This window comes from Homalodisca vitripennis, chromosome X (genome assembly GCF_021130785.1).
Source record: "Homalodisca vitripennis isolate AUS2020 chromosome X, UT_GWSS_2.1, whole genome shotgun sequence".
In the NCBI taxonomy this organism is placed as follows: domain Eukaryota; kingdom Metazoa; phylum Arthropoda; class Insecta; order Hemiptera; family Cicadellidae; genus Homalodisca; species Homalodisca vitripennis.
Genome location: NC_060215.1, coordinates 72360987 through 72383015, shown reverse-complemented (window position 1 = coordinate 72383015; position 22029 = coordinate 72360987). Strand labels below are relative to the sequence as shown.

Genomic DNA, 22029 nt, shown 5'->3' with positions numbered 1-22029 from the left:
TTAACTCCTTGTAGATGATAGTACTTAATTTTCAGTCATAATCAGAAGTGTCTGGGGGTTGATTGGGATTGGTGGGGAGGGGGAAGAGAAAGGAAAAATTGAAATGAAGAGTAATTGTTAAATAAAAAATATTTCTTATGCTAAACTGCTTTTTATTTTACAAAAAAGTAAATCAATGTTTAACAATAAGTCACAAATGTGTGTGATGATAAAATGGAGTGAAAAGTACATGATAAAATTGCTTGGAAGTACTCTTGTCCGGAAATTACTACGTTCGTTCATCGTCACAGACGTTTTGGGCAGGAGGAACCTGGTTCTGAGTCTCCTGGACTGCCCATTTGATTGGTGTTTCTATTCGATCTTCAGTGTCAAGGGAGGATGGTAGTAGGGGAAGTTCTTCTTTCTTATTTACCCTATCATATTCTTTAATAGGCCTGTCATTGGTGGAGGTATTACTGCAGTTGCAGACCAAAAAAATCATCCCGACAACTATGCAATATTGCAGTTACCACTGCATTTGAAAAAATATTAGATTCAAAATCTCTTATCCAGAGCTACTGGATCTTGTGTTGTAATATGGATAAGGCAATCCATTACATTGCACTCTAACCCCCAATCCTCTGGGTGTAGGTTGGTATTGACTAGTCACTAGAATCTGGCGGTGTCTGAAAGTAGCACTGATAATAATTGTAATGTTTGGCTCATTCCTCAGATTATGGGAGGAATGAGACATTGGGCTTCAGGCTTTACCCCGCAGACTTGAGAATATGTCGTAGTGGTATTTGTTGTTAGATTTTTATTTCTTCGGGTCACTGTGCCACCGGATGAAACAGTTGCCCTGCTCTGCAATCTGCTTGTAAGTGGTTGAAGGACTGTTGAAGACTTAAGCAGCATATGCCATATTACCATCCTTTTTGAACAGTTTGGCAAATACAAATTCAAGATCTTTCAGTTTTGCTCTTGCAGAATGTTTGTTGATGATGTATCATATCCTGTGAAGTTGAGAACAAATATAATGCCTTAGCCAAGCTTCTGTAACTCAGTAGTAGAATATAGACTGGACAGTAACTTCACTCAGTCTGGTTTTATCAATATGATGTCTTTGGTTTTTGTGGGTTAGCGCATCAGGGGACCAAATGAGATACCCAGGAGATCATTTGTATATTTTCTGATGTTGCATAGATTTTAATTTGAAATCTATTTTTTATAATGCCTGTGTTTTATATTTTTTAAGGAGAGAACAATCATCTTTTTAACACTATCCATTAAACCCTTAAGGAGAATAACATGTTAACAGAATGTTAGAGAGGGAGGGGGTTTTTATATATAGAAAAAAGGTGGACTGAACTGATAAAAAGTGTTCTTGCTAAATATATAGGATTTGAAAACCACAGCATGTGTAATCTGAAGTCAAAGCCTTTTGATATTTGCTGGGTCACCAGTATTTTTTCTGTCTGAAGTAAGTGGGTTATATGGCCCAGTTTTATACAAGTGTATAGAATTTGCTGTATACAATTTACTGCTCAGACTTTTCTTAACCCTTTCACAGTTTTTGATGTAATATTATGTTCATAGCAATTGTGTGTGCTACTGACTTAATATTATGCATCGTTATACTGTTCCTTGTTTTATTTTGATGATCTCCCGTAATTTGCATGAGAAGAATTTCTATACCAACTGTGTGCCGCACAATTAGTTGTGACGTTTTCTACTATATGTCAGCACTTCCTTGGTCTTCTGTCATGAGTGTTGCGCTGTGGTGAGTTCGCTATAGTCGCACAGTACAGTCAGCTACTGTGTGTTGTCATCCGTCCTAGAGTATTTTATGGTTTTATTTGTAGTGTTATTGTACCATCAAAATATCATATGCACAAATAGACGATTTGCTATGTTTGCGTGATGGTAACACAGACACAGATAGTGAAAACAAAGAATAACCTTTTTTAGATAAAAAAAGTATATATCTAAACTCCACAAATCTGTCTCTGTAAAAAAACAGTAAAAATTCAGTAAAACATAATTTACTGAACAACCTGGGTACAAAAGCCCGTTAAGGAGTCAAGAGCCGACTGTAGTCTAACAACCTTGACTTTTACCTTATAAGATTATGTTGAACCTCAAAACACTTTCAAGTCCTTATTTTTGGTGGTAGAATTATGGAAGAAGTCTTATTTTAAAGATATGATCAATACACATCCAAATGCTTTTTTATTTTTATTTGTTAAGATTATAACTTTTGATGTTTTAAATGATAATCTTTCTCAAAATAACCAGCAAAAATAAAAAAATCTTTTAAAACTTTCTATATGTATTAAGTATCTTTTTAAAATGAGATATCCATACCACTACAACCAAAAATAAGAGAGTGCAAAGTAAAAATGTGTTTGTTTTTATTAGGCTAAAATCAAGATTGTGACCAGAACAGTTGGCTCTCAATATAGTACTCTAAAACTCTTCATACTGCTTTTATGTGGAAGTGGTTTGCCTAAAATCACAGTTTTAGAAAAGAGAACATTTAATTTAATGAAAGGAAATGGAATGCATACACCATATGTGTTTTGATCTTTGTTACATACATCAGTTAAGCATTTGTTTATAAAAATATAATGTGATAAAACGTTTTAACTATTAGTATTTTTGTGAATTCTAGCTGAACCATAATGAACTTGGTGATTTACCCGAAGATATTGGAGATCTGAAATGTTTGAAAGTATTAAACTTGAATAATAATAAACTTTTCTGTCTACCTCAATGTATATTTAAAATATCAACTTTATTAGAGCTAACAGTGAGTGATAACCTGATCAAAACTGTTCATAAGGATGTTGGTAACTTGTGTGATCTAACAACTTTGGTAAGTAGAACTTAAAAGTTTTAATTTAACATTTGCTTGATGTTGATTGTTTTATATATTTGTTGTTAACTTTTATTTTACTAAAAAAAGTTTGACTTTTGAGTATAAATTAACAAAATGGAAGATTACAGTATAACAGCTTGCTGATTTATGCAAGAATCAGTTTTATACATTACAATAGGAACTTTACTTCTTAAGATCTGGATGTACTGGTGACTATCTTGATTTGTTATCTCTTAAGATCATTTTAAACTTCTTATACACTGTTAAGCCCTTATTTTTATTATAGAACTATGGGAGATATCTCATTTTTAAACTATTATGAATGTGCATATAAAAGCATTTTAGGTATCTAGAAAAAATGTTTATATTCCATTCTTATATGTTAAAAAGTATAAACTTTGAAAGAAAATTTTAAAAGCGTTTGGATGTATATTTATTATATTCTTAAAATGAATCATCTCCCATAAATCTATGAATAAAATTAAGGACTTAATGCTTTCACTACCGCCTCCTAATTTTGACAACTTCTTACACTGGTACCGGTTTTAATGATTTTTAAATAAATGTAATTTTTAACCAATTATAAGAAAACCATGGGACTTACATATTTTACAGCTGAGCTGATTTTTTTAACACTATTTCATGAGTAAATATTTTTAAACAGAAAATCATGTTTTAAAACTAAAAACATAATGTTTTTTTGTAAAAAATAAAAAAGTTGACCAAAAATATCACTTTGCACTTGTCATAACTATAACATAAATCTATTCAGACATATTCAACTTGACACTATTTTCGTGGCTGAGATCATATTTCAGTGACAGAGGAAAAAAATAAGATTCCTAATGTTTTTGTCTTAAAGTACTTTTGAGCCATGGGGTTCCCAAGGGATCTGCCCTTGCTCAAATGTTTTTGGTCTAAGTCAGCGATCTTGAAAATATTAATTCAGAGTAGAAAGGTAGAACAATATGCTGTGGATAAGGCTGACTGTATTAAAGCAAATTTAAACATTACATGGGTATAGGAACCTTATTTGAACTGAATTAATTAATTCACTTTATCTCTAATGAAAATTTTAAAACCAACCATCCAGAATACTAAAGTAAACATTTTTCAACATCAAGTTGAGGTTTGACTTGCCATCATGGTAGAAGATACCGTTTTGGAGGAAGTGGAATTTAAATGTTTCCGAGGGATATCTTGTTAGGGTTCTAGTCTGGATTCATTTCGAGTTTATATATGCAAATATTTCAGGTGGAAAAGTACTGTTTTGTTGAACATGTTGGTTATTTTAAATGTACGGAAAATGTTGAACATTCAGCTCAGCATTTCGTTTGGTGATCATGAATGTGAATATCTTAGGGGCTGTTAACAACCATAAATGTTGTCATAATATTGAAAATTCTATTCTTTAACTTTTTTCTTTCTTTAAATTTGAGAAGTGAATCCAAACATCTAAATATCTAAAACACGTACAAGGTAATTTAGGATTTAAGTCCACAGTAAAAAGTTAAATAGGTGTATCTAAAACCAATTTCATTAAGTAGTTTTCAATTTTTTTGATACTTTTACTTGATACTTTCTTTTTATACTTTTGCAAAGGCTATTACATAAATTGTTGTTAATTTTATAACTTTCACCACAAAAGTAGATAAAATTAAATATTTATTTAGAACTAATAATGTTATTATAGTTTAAATAATAGGCTTTGATAAGAAATCACACATATTTGAATGTGTAAATTTAGGCTAAATGATATTAATAATAAATATACTTATTCCTAAACAATAAGTAACAACAAAAAAGTAAGTTGCACTAAATTTCCATGTTCATACTTTTGTGTATATAATTTCTGCATATAACGCATTGCAAATAATGCATGCAATTATATACATAAAATCCATATAACTTCTTAAATATACCATGACCCATACTAAGAATTATGGGTATTTTGTGAAACTTGCTCGCAAGGCAGCAACGAATTATAGAGAACTAAAATACTTTTGCAATTAATTGTCACTTTATATTAAATTAATGCATCTAGTGATTGCACATCTAATAAAATTGTTATTGAATCAAACCATAAATGTTTTTTGAACTGAGTGTTAGGAGTGATCTAAAACTTTAAATGTGTTCAAAGAAAGCAACAACTATTTAAACATAACCATAAAATTATATTCTTTACATTTGGAAATGTTAAAAATGCAGGTACTTTTGCATTTTACCGACCACACTTACTATTTGTTTGTATTCAGTTAAAAATAACAAAAACTTACCTACCTTAACTAACCTGCTCTCACGCACTTGCAACAACCTACCTTACCTAAGAACCGTCTGCACTATATGAGAACAAGTCATCCTACCCAAGAGCAAACCGCTCTACCCGAGAAGTTGAACCTATTCCCAGATGAAGCATATATAAGCCTTTGGGTATGGCAGTACAAAGAAATGTTTATTCTTGTTCAATACAAGTTTCTTTAATTTTCCTATAAAAAGTAAGAGTGTGTGTTGGTATAAGCATACTTAGTAGTGTAACTTAGATAGCATACTATGCTGCTGAAGGAAAAACTTGTACATATTTAATGGTTTTAAATAATAATACGATAATTGATGCTTATTGAAATATTTAATTTTGAATAGGATTATAAACTATACTAAAAATCACACAAGAAATTAGTTTCACATACATAAAGAATCATTAACACCAGAAGAAAATAATGCTAGTGTTATTAGAGGATACAGTATAATATGGAATGATATCCTAATTACATGACAGAAGAGATCTTTATTTGTGAGTTCCACAATTCAAACAAATAATTTTGTATTAAGTGATTCTCTAACAGTGTTTTTTAATTTTTGCTTTTTTACAGGATATTTCACATAACAAGTTAATAACACTTACGGCTGGTGTGGGCTTTTTGAACCGCCTTAAGCATGTTAACCTATCTAACAATGAGCTACAAACTATACCTCACGAGCTGACAACAATTTGTGGTATGGTGTGTTCTTCTTTCCTGTTCACTTTTCAAGATCTACAAAATAACTTAAATGACACAAATATTTTCATTAAGAATTGTGGTAGTTAGACAACATTTTCATGTTATATTATCACAAACTATTTATAAATCATTCAGCTGATAGTATACACATTTTATGAAAAACAAAACATGAATCTCAAACTTGTGTTTTTGTTTTCTATTTCCTATACTGTAGACTAATCTGTGAATTAAAAAATGATGTTGTGTGATGAACATATGGAAACTGTGTTAAAACTACTAACTTACATTTTTCATCTTTAAACCTTCAGGATTTTTGTATTGAGAAATTAAATGTAATGGTTCTGTAAAATTTATATACAGCTTCTTTTTCAACAATTTACTTGTAGCAAAATAACGATAATATTTTAAGTGTTTTGCAATTTACATTTCTCATTCAAGTTTTTTAGACCACAAATTTTCAGTTTTGTTTCATGTAAAAAACTGTTTATTTTTCCCAAAATTGTAATGATTATGAGAAAAATTGTATTTTCTACACTAATACAGACACTGAAAAATTTTTATTTGCAAATACTAGGGAACAAAAAAATAAATAATTTGCTCTGAGCAGAAAAAATTTGTTTTATGATCCTTAAACAGCATTTTCTTGTTTCCAAAAACGTATTTGTTTTTGTTTAAAATGAATTTGAAAAATATTAGTCTGAATTGCATATATGTTTTTTTATTTACATATGGATGAGTTGTTTGGATTTTCAAAAACTGACTTATATATGAGAAAAATTAATAACAGTAAAAATGTGAACGAAAATGGTAATATAGGACATGATTAACTTTATCATCTTTGTTCAAATATCTTTTAATCATTTGAAACATCATAATTCAATGTAAACCCACTAGACAATGATGTAAGCAAACTTATCGTAATGTCATTTGTGACTATCAAGAATTACCGGTAGTCTGTCGCAACCAACAAGTGCTGCCAAGTACCATCTCTCTGACTGTGCTGAAGAACCAGGGGTTTGGAAGGATAAAGTTGAGTTTTTAGCCCTGTAAAGGGAAGGTTAGAGATGATAATTGGAAATAAGTGTATACAACAATAACCAGCTTATTGAATTGTGATTTAAAACAAATTATTGGTAAAAAAACCTCCTCACACAATTTCTGAGCTCTCAGGGATTCTCAGTGACGAGTGATTTCTGGTGACAAAAATCCGAGAACATAGTCTGGTACATCTCTTTCAGCCTCAAAAGTAGAACATTTCCTATGTCAGCAAAGAAACTCTGACAAACTTCAACACAAAGGGAAAGGATGCTGTCCTGGGAATGATAGGTAACAGCGGTCACATAGTTGAGGCAAGGTATGTTATTGTGCATCAAGCCAAAGAGGAAATCCCTGTGACACAATAGAGTTCCAGTCTACTAGAATAAAGCTCAGAAGGAGATGCGACAGCCTCAAGTTTTGGATGACTTATGGTTGGTGAAGACGGTGCTTTAACCTAAAGTCTTGAGAGGGTTCTTAAAGGGTGCCACAGTAGGAGTGCCAAATAGGAGGAATAAAGTCAATAATAAAATGTTTGTAACTCGGTTACGGAGTTACCTTGTGTATACTCCATGCCTATACTGGGACTGGATGAAACATAAGTGCCACCCTTACTGACAGCATAATAGACCGATCCATATGATCAGGATGTACAAAGATATCCGAGTAGACCCAGAGTTACTGGCTTTTACAGTGTATTGGCTGATGCAGGACCACAAAGTATGAGGTTCTGACGATGTACTAAAATGTACTAAATTGTTTTGGTAGGATTTTTGTACCTTAAAGTTTTTCCTCCATGATCATATTTCTATTGTTCGTAACTCCTTATTGTATTCTACATTATTTCTCCTCATTACCAGTAACTTTTTCTGTCTTCTAGTTTGTTTGGAGTGCTAAGTACCTGTCTCAGATACAGGGAACTAAAGAAATGTTTCTCCATTCAGACACAGCATATCTGTTCTAGGCTAAATACTCCAGGTCACTCAGTATCGTTGGAGTCTCTATTAAGACACCTTCACTCGATAGTACACACCTTCTACATATGGATCGCTTTACTCTGTGGGATTGGAATGCAACAGAAAGGTGGTAAACAAATTTTGTAAAAGGAGAAATATTTACCCCTGCGTTTGAGAAACCAGTAGAAAGTAGGCCCTCACGGGCTGGACTAACCAGTAAAAGATCATCTCCTACAAAAGCAAGAGGAAATTGTGGCACTATTTTATATTACCGTAGTATTGCACAGGGCCCTTAAAGTGTGAGTTGTGTTTTGAAATAGGAAAGTTATTAGAACTTTATAACAGTGCTAAAATTTGCTGATTACATTTTCCAGGAAGATTGAATTCTAGGACAGTTAAAAAAATACAATTATGAATTAAAGGTTGTCCAGCTAATTTAAAAAAAATCATATGATTTATCTTTCTTGGAAGTTTAAATAGTTATAAAGAACAATTTATGCAGTAAAGAAACAAACAACTTAATATAAATTATCAATAAAAATATACTAAAACAGTGAAACCTTAAACTCAACTATTAGGTGTATAAATTAAAACTTTTTAATTGGAATGTAAGAAATTTAAATTTAATTATAAATATTTTATAAAAATGTGTACAATAAACTAATAATTATCACATAACTTGAGCTTTTTGAATGTACCCTTCTTTATTCAAAAAAGAATATGTTAAGCTTTCAGTTACTAAGCTGTGTAATTCAGTAACACAGTAACAAATGTATGTAGTATGTAATGTTTTACTTTTTTTGTGCTTTGTCTTATGTTTGCTTCTAAAATCAAAGCAACTAAATTCAGTAATGTTATGATGGGTTACTTGAAATGGATATAATGAATTGATTTGTATCTCTGATTTGTTGTTGTAGGTTTGGTGGAGATAGATGTATCATGCAATAAATTAAAGAAGTTGCCTTGTGTAAGGAATTTGATACACTTAAAAATATTTAAAGCAAATAGTAACCAACTTAAAAATTTACCAGATTTCAGCCAATGCCGGGAACTGGTTGTCATCAATGTTAGTCATAATTTGATTGAGGTTTGTTACATAACTGTTGAAATTCTCCTTAAATAAGTTAGATTAGTTTTGTTTTATTTAACATGTGTTAGTGTGTGGAAAGTTTTTCTGCTCTCAACTGCACTTGGAAAATATAAGGTAGTTTATTAGTATAAATATTATTGTATTATAAAGTTATGTATTTAATAGTAATGAGAAAATATCTTTTTTATTTTGGCATTATAAGTTTTCCATTTAATTGAGTCTTGCTGTATCCATTTCAATTGTGTGTAAGCAAATAGGAAGATAGATTATGTAACACATAATTTAAACATTTTTACCCAAATGTTTAAAAATCCAGCAACATGTGGAGGCTGAAAATGATAATTTTTCTAGACTTTTTTTATGTGTTAACAACTAATTTTCAAAAATTATTAGCTCGATCTAAATCATATATTGTTATAAACCTACAATTCTTTCAATAAATCCACTATCCAATAAATCCAGATTGATGGTTTCCACTATATTTTTTAGAGAGGAATGATACATTATATCTGTGCATATAAATAACAACTTATACAAAACTCTTGGAATGGTAAATAATTTGCTCATAGAAATATATGTTTATGTTTGTTGAAAATTCTATTTTGTTTCTCTTAGGCCAAGAAGTTTAGACATTGTACTTAGTCCTAAAAGGTTAAAAGGGCCTTGTGCTGCATCTGGAGTGACAGACTGTTCTGGATGGGTAAGGTTGGAGGTACAGGCCGCCTCCTGTCAAGATCCATGAGGAAGGATTTTGGGAATTAATCTGTCATGTACCTTTGAAGATAGGGAAGAAGAGAAGGCTAGCTCTGTGCCAGCATCTCCGGTTAAAGCAGGCAAGGGTGGTACACCCTTATGTCTAGGCCAGCAACTGCCTTTAACACTTAGGGACACACCAACTCCCAACAGTCATCTCCCGCAGTAGACTAGACCTGACAATCTACCCTTGCACCCAATATCTCGTCATTTCTGGTTAGTGATGTGGTGTTCCTGGGTATCAATAGGGTTGCCCAGATTTAAGTGACACATTCAGTAGCGTAGCCAGAAATTTCGTTCGGGGGGGTCCGAAACCGGGGGACGTTTTGTGTGTTATTTGCCAGTGAGTTCACTGGTAAAAGGTAAATACCAAAAATATGGAGCTTTAGTAACTACGCCGTATAGAAAGTGGAAAGATGTAATAACCAAATTCAACTCTCACAGCAACTCTAGTACCACAAATTTTCTTGTATACGTACAGAAACTTTACGAAGTTCGATTCTGGCCGAGTAGAAGGCACTAAAGTGATGTTGGATTCACTGGATAAGAAAGAAAAAGAACAAAACAGAGCTTCACTCCAGCGCATAATTGACACAACTATATTCTATGGAGAAAATGAAATACCCCTTCGGGGACATTGGGCCACTGACGGCCGAAAAACCTTTAGAAAAGGAGGGCAATTTTCGAGCGTTGCTCGGGTACAGATCAAACTAACGGTCGGAAAATGCAATGGAAAAACTCTACTGATTAGAAGTTCGGCGACTTTGGATTTCACTGATTGAGGTATTTATGAATGAGTTATAATGATGATTTTTTTGTATCATTACACTGTAGACGAGTATATAATTATCGAAAAAAAATCACTTTCGGTCGGAAATAAAATGCACCTGAAAAACTCTAATGATTAGAACTTCAACTACTTCGGACTTCAGTTACTGAGGTAAACGTGGTATTTTTGATTGAGTTAGGACGACGATTTTTTGTTATCATTAAACTGTACTCGACTACCTATATAATTATCGAGAAAAAAATCACTTCCGGTCGGTAAATACCGATGAAACGCTCTCTACAGATTCAAGTTTTGACGATTTTGGATTTCACTGGTTGAGTGGTTGAGGTAAAAGTAGTACTTAGAATTATGTTAGGACGTTGATTTTAGGTATTAATTCAACGCCGACTAATACATATATAATTATCGAGAAAAAAACAATAAAATCACTTCCGGTTGGAAAATACCAAGGAAAAGCTCTACTGATTCAGATTTTGACGATTTTGGATGTCACTGGTTGAGTCGTTGAGATAAAAGTGGTACTTATAATTATGTTAGGACATTGATTTTAGGTATTAATTCAACACCGACTAATAAATATATAATTATCGAGAAAAAAAATTACTTCCGATCGGAATATACTAAGGAAAATGAAATAATACCTAAGTCAGTGAAATCTAAAGTAGTCGGAACTTCTTATCAGTAGAGTTTTTTCCGGTGTATTATCCGACCGGAAGTGATTTTTTTCAAATTTTCTTCGATAATTATAATGACGCACATGACCGCGCGCTATACAAATACCATGATTACACTACACTATCCGAAAGGCCGAGCCCAAAAGTATCGTTTGATACTTTTGATACTTTAGGATTTAAACGAAAGGACAATTATATTTTTAACAACGGTCACTTTAATCAATTAAATCAATCAATTTAATGTTTGTAGACAAGATTAATGATAACCCTCCTTTTTTCTCCTGCTCTATGCTTTATTTTTTATTATGTCTTAAAATTTCGGGGGAAGTCCGGACCCCCCCTTCGCTACGCTACTGGACACATTGTTTTTTTGCTGTATCCAGAGTCGGATTTACGAATTTGCCGCCCATGGGCCCAAATCATTACACCGCCCTCATTCAGAACCATTCAGAACTTAATATTTTTTTACTCTATTTAAAACCATGTCGCCTATAAACATAAACCAAAAAAACCTATGTTGATTTTTTTCAAAGTGAATTCTAACCTAAGTCGTGGTTAGGAGTCAAGGTTAGCTTAGTTTATGCTATTAGGCAACATCAGGAAATTAAGAAATACAAAACTATTCAATGATAAAATTGTTTATTGACAGCTGAAAAAATTAACTCATAGTGAAACTTTTCAAATTGTTCAAACTCAAGTTTTTAGATTTTTTACGCCTAGCTTTAATATTAGGGAACCTATCAATGACATCATTTAAGTCAAGCTTACATTTTAAGTATTTTTCTATGGCCAAAACAGCTGAGTTGACTAACCTTTTCTGGCCAACAGTTGATCTTAAATAATTCTTTACTCTTGAATGAATGGGCTGAATAAGGCTATGACTTCTTTCAGTTTTGCTTGTAGGCCTGAATAAATTCCCGTTTAATTTGAGGCACTGTAAAATGACTGGACACGTTCTGAATATCTAGACTGCAATTATTTAAAAAGTCACATACTGATTCAGCAAGTACTGGTGCTGCTGATTAGAAAAGAAAACCAGGTATGTACCAGATTACTCCACGTCAAATCAGAACAAACATTTTAGATTTTGTTAAAAAATATGTATAATCATAGTGATTGCTGAGACCAATTTAAAATTTTTATCTCAAATTGTCTCCGAAATACAGATGTAAAGTTTCCAAAAATGTATAAAAAAGACATGAATGCCGGTTCTTAAATTGCTTTGAGTACTAAGTATCCATGAAACATTACAATTATAAATATTACCTCCTGGGCATCGTAATGATCTGATAAATATAAACCCCCCGGTAAACTGGAGTGAAATTAGCTCCCTGGTTAAATTTACCCTTTGGGCAACACGTCTTTTAAGACACATCAGATTTAACATTGTTTAATCCCTGGATAACTTAACGTATTTAGTGACAATAAAGCTTCTTAAAACCCAAGTTTAATGCATCGTCCATGTTTACTGAATCCATTAGCATACCCCACCTTCCCATGATTGTTGATGTTGGACTTAATCACTGGTAAACTTAAATTTTTGTAAGCTTAACCCTCAACTGAATATCATCCCCTCTTCATTTTAGTTCTCTCATCTGATGTATTTAACTCATTGTTAAAAATATACAATGACTTAAGGCATAACAGATTTGACTTTGACAGGTTGGTCAACTTTTCCCAGTAGTAAGCTGAAATTCCTGATAAACAAAAACAACTTGGAAAATCTTATATCATTAATTTTTAGTCTCTTGATGTTGTGGGCTGACGTTGATAAAACTGTTTCTGGTGTTTTAACTATGTTAAGCTTAAAAAGTGTCAACTAATTTATCATTTGTTGATTTTAACTCTTTGGCTGACTATCGATTTCCATTCACGACGAAAAACCATGTTGTATTCTTATAAAATGCAAATTGGCACTAGCTTTTTGGACTACCTTATATATTTTGAAGGTGAATTGAAAACTTGCAAACAATGAGATATTGGTTGAATTATCTTCCTGTTCCTTATAGTAAATCTGTGATTGGGTAGCATCTTACTTAATTTTATCCAACTATCTCATGTTATGAAAGGTTAACTGAACACTTAGCAATCTTGAATTGTTATCATCATAAGTATAATACTAAACCTAACAAAAAGTTATTCCCTTATTTGAGGTTATAGGATTTTGTGAGAAGCTCAATCAAAATTGAACCAGTTATTATCGCTGCTGTGTAATGCACCCTTAGTCAATATACTAATTTTTTCACTACAACTGTCTTAATCCAGTTAAGTATCGACATAACCCACTACTGCTAAATTCTGCTGTTTAGAGATAGAGAAGTGAATTATTACAGGCTGTTAGAAAGTTTAATAAATGTTCAACATGATTACTAAAAATTTATCCTTGCAATTAGTTATCTCTAAATAAAATTATAAGTAATTTTATTTTGTTGGTGTGGTTTGTGATGCCTGATGAAACCAGATACACTATGAACAAATATGATTTAATTTATACAAGATTAAAAAAAATATTTTTGTGTTTAAGGAAATTGATAGTGCTGGCCTTAATAGTCAGCCTTTTCTGAAAGAAGTGATCCTTCAAAGCAACAGGATAAAAGAGTTACCAAGTGATATTACTAGTCTGTCATCTCTTCAGATTTTGGATGTTTCTTCTAACAATCTTAGTAGGTAAGTTGAGACTGTGTTGACATATGAGACAGTTATATGGTATTTATGAGTTATTATTAGAATGTCAAATAGAGTGTGTTGATTAGGCAAATAAAATGGAAACTGTGGCATCATGACACTCAAGCAACACATGCTCAAACATTTCGCTAACTACCTGTAACAATGATCAACTGATTTGCTATAAATGTAAAGAAAATAGAAGTATTGTAGTGGATCAGACTACAAGCTTGTATACCTTATTGTATTTAAGTTTTTCACTGATTATGTTTAATAAGTGTGCAATTTGAAAACCTTCAGAGTCAAGTTAGATGACTTTGTTTGGTGTTGTTAAGAGTTCAGATTGGGTAGCAGTATTTGCTTAGTTGGTGTTGTTTGGCTAAATTATAGTTATGGTAATTTATGGCCGCGGCGTAACCAACTACGACAGCCTCCTTACAGTCCTGACATAGCTCCTTGTGACTTCTGGCTATTTCCGAAATTAAAAATTCCTTTGAAAGGAAAAAGATTTGACGATGTTGAACAAATAAAACAAAATGCGACGAAGAACCTGTTAGCCATTCCACAAAATGAATTTAAGGAGTGTTTCCGGAAGTGGGGGGAGCTTTGGAATAAGGTAGTAGCTTGTGGATAGGAGTACTTTGAAGGGGACCAGATTGCCGTTGCCGCTGAGTAACGTCAGTTCATGCCAGACGTCAAGGTCGGATACTTTTTGGACACATCTCGTATAAGTTGGTTCACTGCAAATATCGTGATTCCACCATCGGACCATTATAACCATTATGGACATATCCGTATGCTGTGTTTTAAGGGTTAAATGGTAAAAGTATTGTTCAATTTGCTTCTTAGTGTTTTTTAACATTGTGTATGTGACCTCAAAAAAATGTGTATTTTTCTTTCTATGGTCTCATCTAAGAAATAGTTTTAAAATCGGGGCACAGATGACACAATTATTTTATTATTAACTACATTTTACATTGACTCTTCAAATGGGATCCTTACGTCTTCAAGCACATCAACCTAATCATGTACATTTTTAAGAGCTTCGTTTAGATGCTTTATCAAGTTCAACTTTGTGGTATTTCGCATTGTCAACCTATTATACTGTGTTTGGACTCAGATTCGAGTTTTTCTTGTAAGCCCTTGTATTTTGTTTTAGCTGTTCATATTTTCATAATAATCTCCACTTTTCTGGCCTGCTCTCCACATTGCAAAAGAGCTGGAGGAACAAATCCATCTTCTCCACCAACTTGTACTGTAATGTCACTGTTAAAGAATATACTTAAACATAATAAATTATACATAAGAACAACAGTTATACCTAATAAAGTATACATAACACAGTAAGAATAAACTCCCACTGTAATGAGCATTAAGGAAATTATTAGCAAAGCTCATTTTTCTATGACAGAAAGGCAGGAAATTAATCAACACATTATTTACAATACTTCCAAACATTTCTAAAAAACCCTCTTTATCAGATTTGAGTTGCCAACCAATGGTAATGGGTTGCTGCAGACAGCATAAACATAACTCAGTATAAACATAGTCAAGATTTACGGATTGATTCATCATGGACCCCAGTCATTTACCATTATAGGGTGTGTTTAGGTAATTGACATAAAACCAAGCATCAGATGTAAACTTTTCAAGCGGCATCCAAGCAGCATGGCTTCCAGACAAGTATTTACGAACAGTGAACAAGAGATGTGTTCACTAGTTCACTTTAATTATTGACCAGTTAATAATACCTAAAAAGTTTGTCCTCCACAGGTTATTTAATGTCTAAAATTTCCACATGATCATAAAGTATCTTCAGCTGGAATTTCAATCCTCTTGTTTTTAAGTGTATAAGTTTTAACATATAAATTTTAGCAGTGTTGCTTAAACAACACATGGGGTGTTTCTAACAGCCCACTGTGAAATTATTTATAATGAATCTAAATTGATAAAGAAATACAAAAAAGCAAAAGGTAATTGGTTCCAATAGAAGTTATTGTCTAAGTAAGCTGAAATTTTGTAGCAGAAATATTTTACAAGGTGGCCATTACTGACACAGAAGTGTATTAATTTGGAAGTTTTTGTGTTTGGGTTTACAGGCTAAAACTTAAAACTTCTGACACAGAAGTGTATTAATTTGGAAGTTTTTGTGTTTGGATTTACAGGCTAAAACTTAAAACTTAATGGCTCATAACTCTTAAAGATATTCTCGGGTTAATGAAAGCTTTTATATTTCTATGTATATTAAATAAAAACACATAAATCTTCATTTGAGGCTATAGTTTTTGGTAATTCAAACTAAAACTCAAAATTGGCCTTTTGGCTTTAAACAGAAAATTTTGTATGATTTGGTAAAACATATGCAGGTCAAATGCCGTTTGCTACTTCCCTCCTGGCAAACCAATCATGGAGTTTGAAGAAAGCCTAGAAGAACTTGCGGCTTTTAGAAGGAACTGTAGAAAAGGAATAATCATTGGTGGTGATTTTAATGCCAAGGCTGAAGAATGGGGAGAAACGTGCTCAGGAAGAAGAGGAAGGTTAGTTGTTGACTGGGCTGCAGGAAACAACTTGGTCCTGCTAAATGAGGGGAAAGTGCCAACATTTAGAAGAGGAGAGTATCGCTCCATACTCGACCTTACTTTCGTTACAGAAGATTTGGCAGAGAAAGTAAGGTGCTGGCATGTCAGTGAGGAGGAAACCCTAAGCGACCATGAGCAGATATTTTTTGAGCTGTGCATGGACCATGAGGAGCAGACTGCACCGTTACTGCCAAAAGGGTGGAGAGTACGGCCGAGTGACATGGAACCTTTGGAGGAGGCTCTGAGGCGTCACCTTGATGAGATAGATGGCAGATCAGCGCATGAACTGACTCAAGCATTGGATGAAGTGTGTGGGGAAGTATTGCAACCAAGGAAGCCTGGTGCTAGGAGATCAGTATACTGGTGGACCGCGGAGGTGGCAGCCTTAAGATCATCATGTAAGTCTTTGCGGAGGCGACTTACCAGGGCAAGAGGAAGATCGCGACCAGATGCAGCTGAAGTGGATGTGTTGGTGGTGCTGCTCAGACAAGAACGCCAAAGATACAGGAAAGAGATCTTGGAAACCAAGAGACGCAAATGGCAAGACCTATGTGACCTACTTGAGGCAGATCCGTGGGGAAATGCCTACAAAATTGTCATGAAGAGATTTGGACGCAACCTACCAGTGCTAGATAGAGAAACAATTGAACAGTGCGTAGATGTACTTTTCCCTGAGCACCCACCTGTAGTGCATGAGGAAATTGTTGCTCTGGAGATTCCACCTTTCACCAAAAATGAGCTTATCGTGGCGGGAAAAAAGATCAAGTCTAACAAGAGCCCGGGACCTGATGGCATTCCCCCAGAGGTAGTAAAGGTGGCAGTGAGTGTAGTCCCAGACAAGGTCCTTAAAGTGTTAAATATGGCCCTGAGAGAGGAGAGCTTCCTTGCAGGCTGGAAGATGGCAAGACTGGTCCTCATCCCAAAATTGGGTAAGCCAGAAGGCAGACCAGACTCATACAGGCCACTGTGTCTGCTGAGTACTGTGGGGAAGCTGTTTGAGCAACTGCTGGTAGGAAGACTACAAGAAGAACTTGAGAAAACCAATGCTTTGTCTGACAACCAGTTTGGCTTTAGACCTGGACGCTCAACAGTAGATGCTGTGGACATGGTCATCAAGTTGGTACGACGTGCTGTGGGTGGAGGCCGACAATACCGGGAAATACCAGCGGTGGTCCTTTTGGATGTGAAAAATGCCTTCAATAGTGCTTCTTGGCAGAAGATATTGCAGCGGCTGAAAGCGATTGGAGTATCTCCATATCTTAGGCGCATGATTCAGGCGTATTTAGGGGAGAGAACACTGGACCTGGGAAATGGAATGAGGAGGCAAGTTACCAGTGGAGTTCCACAGGGATCAGTGCTTGGCCCAACCCTTTGGAATGTCCTGTACGACACTGTGTTTCGCTTGGCTCTCCCGCCTGGGGTACGAATTGTCGGGTATGCTGATGACTTGGCCCTGGTGGCCAAGGGAAGCACGGAACATGTGCTAATGGAGAGATCCAATGAAGCCATTGCACGAGTTGGGGATCATCTGCAGGAACTGGGACTTGAGCTGGCCCCACAAAAGACTGAGGCAATTATCATGGCTGGAAGGAGGAGACTTCGACCGATCACTTTTCGGGTACAGGGTACGACTGTCACACCGAAGACTAAGGTCAAGTACTTAGGCATTTGGCTGGATAAGTCAAGAACTTTCGTTCCCCATGTTATGGAAACAGCAAGAAAGGCCTCAGTAACGGCAATGGCAATAAGTGGGACTATGAAGAATGTTCGGGGCCCCAAGGAGTCAAAGAGGCGGCTGATTTTCTCAGCAACACAGTCCATACTCTTGTATGGTGCACCGGTGTGGGCGAGTGCAATGCAGTTTGGAAGAGCAAAGGAAGCTGCACTAAGGGTTCAACGGCTTGCTGCGATGAGAATCACATCAGCCTACAGGACGATATCTCTCGACGCTGTTTTGGTGCTCGCTAGGACTCCTCCTATCCATCTTCTGGTGAAAGAGAGAACTGACAGCTACCTGGGAGAGAACGAGACAGGGCGGAGCTGCAGGAAAGACTGAGGGATGCTTGGCAACGAGAGTGGGAGGTCTCAAGTAAGGGCTCCTGGACCAGAAGGCTCATACCACACATTAGAGTATGGCTTCAAAGGACACATGGGGAGGTAAATTTCCATGTGACTCAGATCCTCTCAGGTCATGGGTGTTTCCGCCGTTACTTGGAGAGGATTGGCAGAAGTAACTCAAGTATATGCCACTACTGCAGAGAGGAAGATACTGCTGAGCACACTTTCTTTTTCTGTAAGAGGTGGACAGAGGAGAGAGCCAATTGCTGGGAAACAACCGGACAACTGATACCTGAGACTTTGGTCTCTCACATGGTGCAGTCGGAAGACATGTGGAACGCAGTCAGTAAGATGGCCTTTTCCATTATACGGAAGAAAATGGAAGATGAGCCATGAGGACTTGAGGTGAAGAAGGAAAGCATTTAGTGCAAGATACTCACCCAGCTGAAGAAATGCTAAAAGTGGTCCCGGCTTGGTGGGCAGGAAGGACGAGGGTGGGGTTTAGCGGGTCGGCGATCTTTATAACGTAGTCAACCCCGCATGCACTGGAGTGAAGGGAAGAAGAGAGAACCCTCCATGTATCTGATTGCAGATTCCCCATCCTCAGCCCCAAAAAAAAAAAAAAAAAAAAAAAAAAAAAAAAAAAAGGTCAAATGCCGTCATATAGAGGCCTGTATAAACAGTACAAATTTTATTTAAATAATTACACTGAAGTGTATTTGTTTGAAATCATTCCTTATTTGTGGATTTTTTGCCTAAATTCAATACATAATAACTTATAAAACCAATAGAATGGTTTGATTGGATGATTTTTGCGGGTAAAATACCCAAACATTGGCTTTAACCCTCTCCCGCTCACAAGGCATGAATCGGCACGGCTACCACATAGCCACTGCAGCTTAAACGGCACAGATCGGCACGCACTGCTTTACCCACTATAGCCGATAAGTGCTGCTCTCGAGTAGCAATATGTTGTACTACTATGAGTTGTTTGCTATCAGGAGACCATTTACTTTACTTTCACAGTAGATTTATTCCATTATTTTGCTATTTATATTAGTTGTGCGGAAACAATGGCAGGTTGCAGTCGTACACTTCATGACAGTGAAATCGATCTCGTTATTAATAGTGATTGCGACGATTCAAGTGAGTGTAGTGATGTACCAGAGCCTTGTGAAGTGGTTGGTGGCATTGAGGATGTAGTTCGGAGTGATAACAGTGGCAGTGGCAGTGACGGCGAGCCAGACAATGACCTTCACCAAGTAACTGCGCAACAAACCCCGCGCCACCGGCTCCCAGCTGTCCATGTGCCTCCTCCCTGGTCTCGTACAATCAACTTCATTGAACCAAATATTTGTTGATGATTTCGGGCCGTGTCATAATTTGCAGGTAGGTTCATCTGAAGTAGATTATCTCAACTTGTTGTTGGGAGGTGATGCATTTTATGATAACCTTGTAAAATGCACTAATGCCTATGCTGATTACAAACAAAATACAAGCAACAAACAAGATCCAAATTGGACACCAGTGATCAGGGATGAAATGAAAGCTTTTGTTGGTATAGAAATTTATATGGGAATGTATGACCTTCCAGAGGTTAAGGATTATTTCCAAGGTAATATCATAAAATGCCCTGTTGTTGAACAAGCCATAACTTTGTATCGTTATAAAAAAATTAACGAATATTTCCATGTAAGTGACCCCACATTAGAAACTGATGATATTTTACATAAAATTAGGCCGGTTTTGAATATTGTTGATGGTTTTAAAAAATTCTACAAACCAGGCTGTAATTTATCCGTGGATGAGGCAATGGTAGGGTTCAAAGGTAGGTACTTTTTGAAACAGTACATGCCAAAAAACCAACAAAATGGGGAATTAAAATGTGGGCGTGTTGTTGTAGTAAAACCGGTTACTTTTTGTTCGGAAAGGTATACTTGGGTAAAAAGGAAGAAAGAAACAAAGAGATGTTACTTGGGGAGCAGGTAGTTATGGACGTAACGGAACCATTTTACGGGAAAAACCACCATGTATACTATGATAATTTTTTTTCTTCTTTTGATTTGTGTAACAAGTTGCTGGAAAAAGATACTTATTCGTGTGGAACTGTAAGGACAAATAGATTTGGATGGCCTCAGGAATTAAAAAAACCAAAATCTTTAAAACTAAAAAGGGGAGAAAGTGTGTGTAGACAAAGTGGTCAAGTCTGTATGGCATGACAACAGAGATGTTTTGTTTTTTTTCAACAAACTCTAATCCCAACATCGTCTCACAAATAGACCGAAAAACCGGGAACGGCAATCAAACTGTAAAAGTTGACTGCCCTCAAGTTGTGATTCAATACACACAAAATATGGGGGGTGTAGATAAGTCGGATCAATATCGAAGTTATTACAGCTTTGGTAGGCTTTCAAAAAAGTGGTGGAAGTATTTATACCATTTTATCATAAATACGGCAATTGTAAACTCTTCTACAATATTCAAACTTACAAAGCTTCCCTCTGAAAACAAACATGGTAGAACACAACTACAGTTTCGGAAAAATCTCGTGAAGAACTAATAGGAAACTTCACTTCTAGGAAGCGATCGGGAAGAAAACGTAGTTTGCCCATAGGTACAGTCTCTCCCAAACATTTTCATGTACTTGAAAAGCGATCTTGTGCCACTGTTTGTATTGTTTGCCGCGAAAATGGGAGGAAAACAAAGTCTGGAAATCCAATTAGAAGCTACTGGAATTGCAAACAATGTTCAACCACTTTTTGTAAACATCCCTGCTTCCTGACATATAATCAAGAAAAAGGAGTGGATATTTCTAATTAAAAAGTAAGTTTATTCTTCACAACATTTAGTAGTAAACAATATATAGTAAAATAATTCATATATATAATTATAGTTAATTACAATGACAGAATGTGTGTAAGTTGAGGCGCCGCGTATTTTGACCGAGCTCGACCGGCAGAGCGAATTACTTGAGGTTAGAAGCACCGTGAGCGCCTGGAAACAATGCGAGCGGGAGAGGGCTAATAAACAATTTTATAAAGCTTATGTACCATCTTTTTTCAGGCTAAACCTCAAATATTGTGGCTTGTTCGAAAAGAAGATATTATGTGATTTGGTGGAAATTTTGAATGTGAAATACTCACATTGGGGGACCTCTTTTAACCAAACAAGTCACCTTTGTGTGGTTAATGTGTGTGGTTACTTAATCTGATCCCAAATGAGTAACCAACCCAATCCTGTTTCACAATTGGCACTAACTGTTGTCATGAAACCTGATGTGACATTTTTTACCAGCATCTCTATTTGAATGTACTCTTGTCCTATTTATTTTATGCCTCAGTTTTGTTTGATTTATGAACCGATGCAAAATCGCCTTGAATTAACAAAGTTTTATATATATATATAGTTATATGGTCTGTAGGTTTTTCTTAAACTGTATTATTTATTGATAGAGGCGTTTTTTGTAATTCCTCAAAACATTAAAAATGAATATTTAGGTATAAAATATAGAACATAATATATTTGTATAATTAATATGAAAAATGACCATTAATAATGTAACTTTACAACTATG

At 35.1% G+C, this 22029-nt stretch overlaps 1 protein-coding gene across 1 annotated transcript in view; it reads left to right on the top strand.

The window, feature by feature from the left end:
* Positions 1-22029, top strand: part of LOC124369192 (leucine-rich repeat-containing protein 40-like) — a 62772-nt gene that overhangs the window by 5789 nt on the left and 34954 nt on the right. The window contains exons 3-6 of the mRNA XM_046827010.1: positions 2651-2854; positions 5728-5851; positions 8765-8934; positions 13679-13821. Of these exons, the coding sequence (XP_046682966.1) occupies positions 2651-2854; positions 5728-5851; positions 8765-8934; positions 13679-13821 (641 nt within the window). The remainder of the gene's footprint in view (positions 1-2650; positions 2855-5727; positions 5852-8764; positions 8935-13678; positions 13822-22029) is intronic.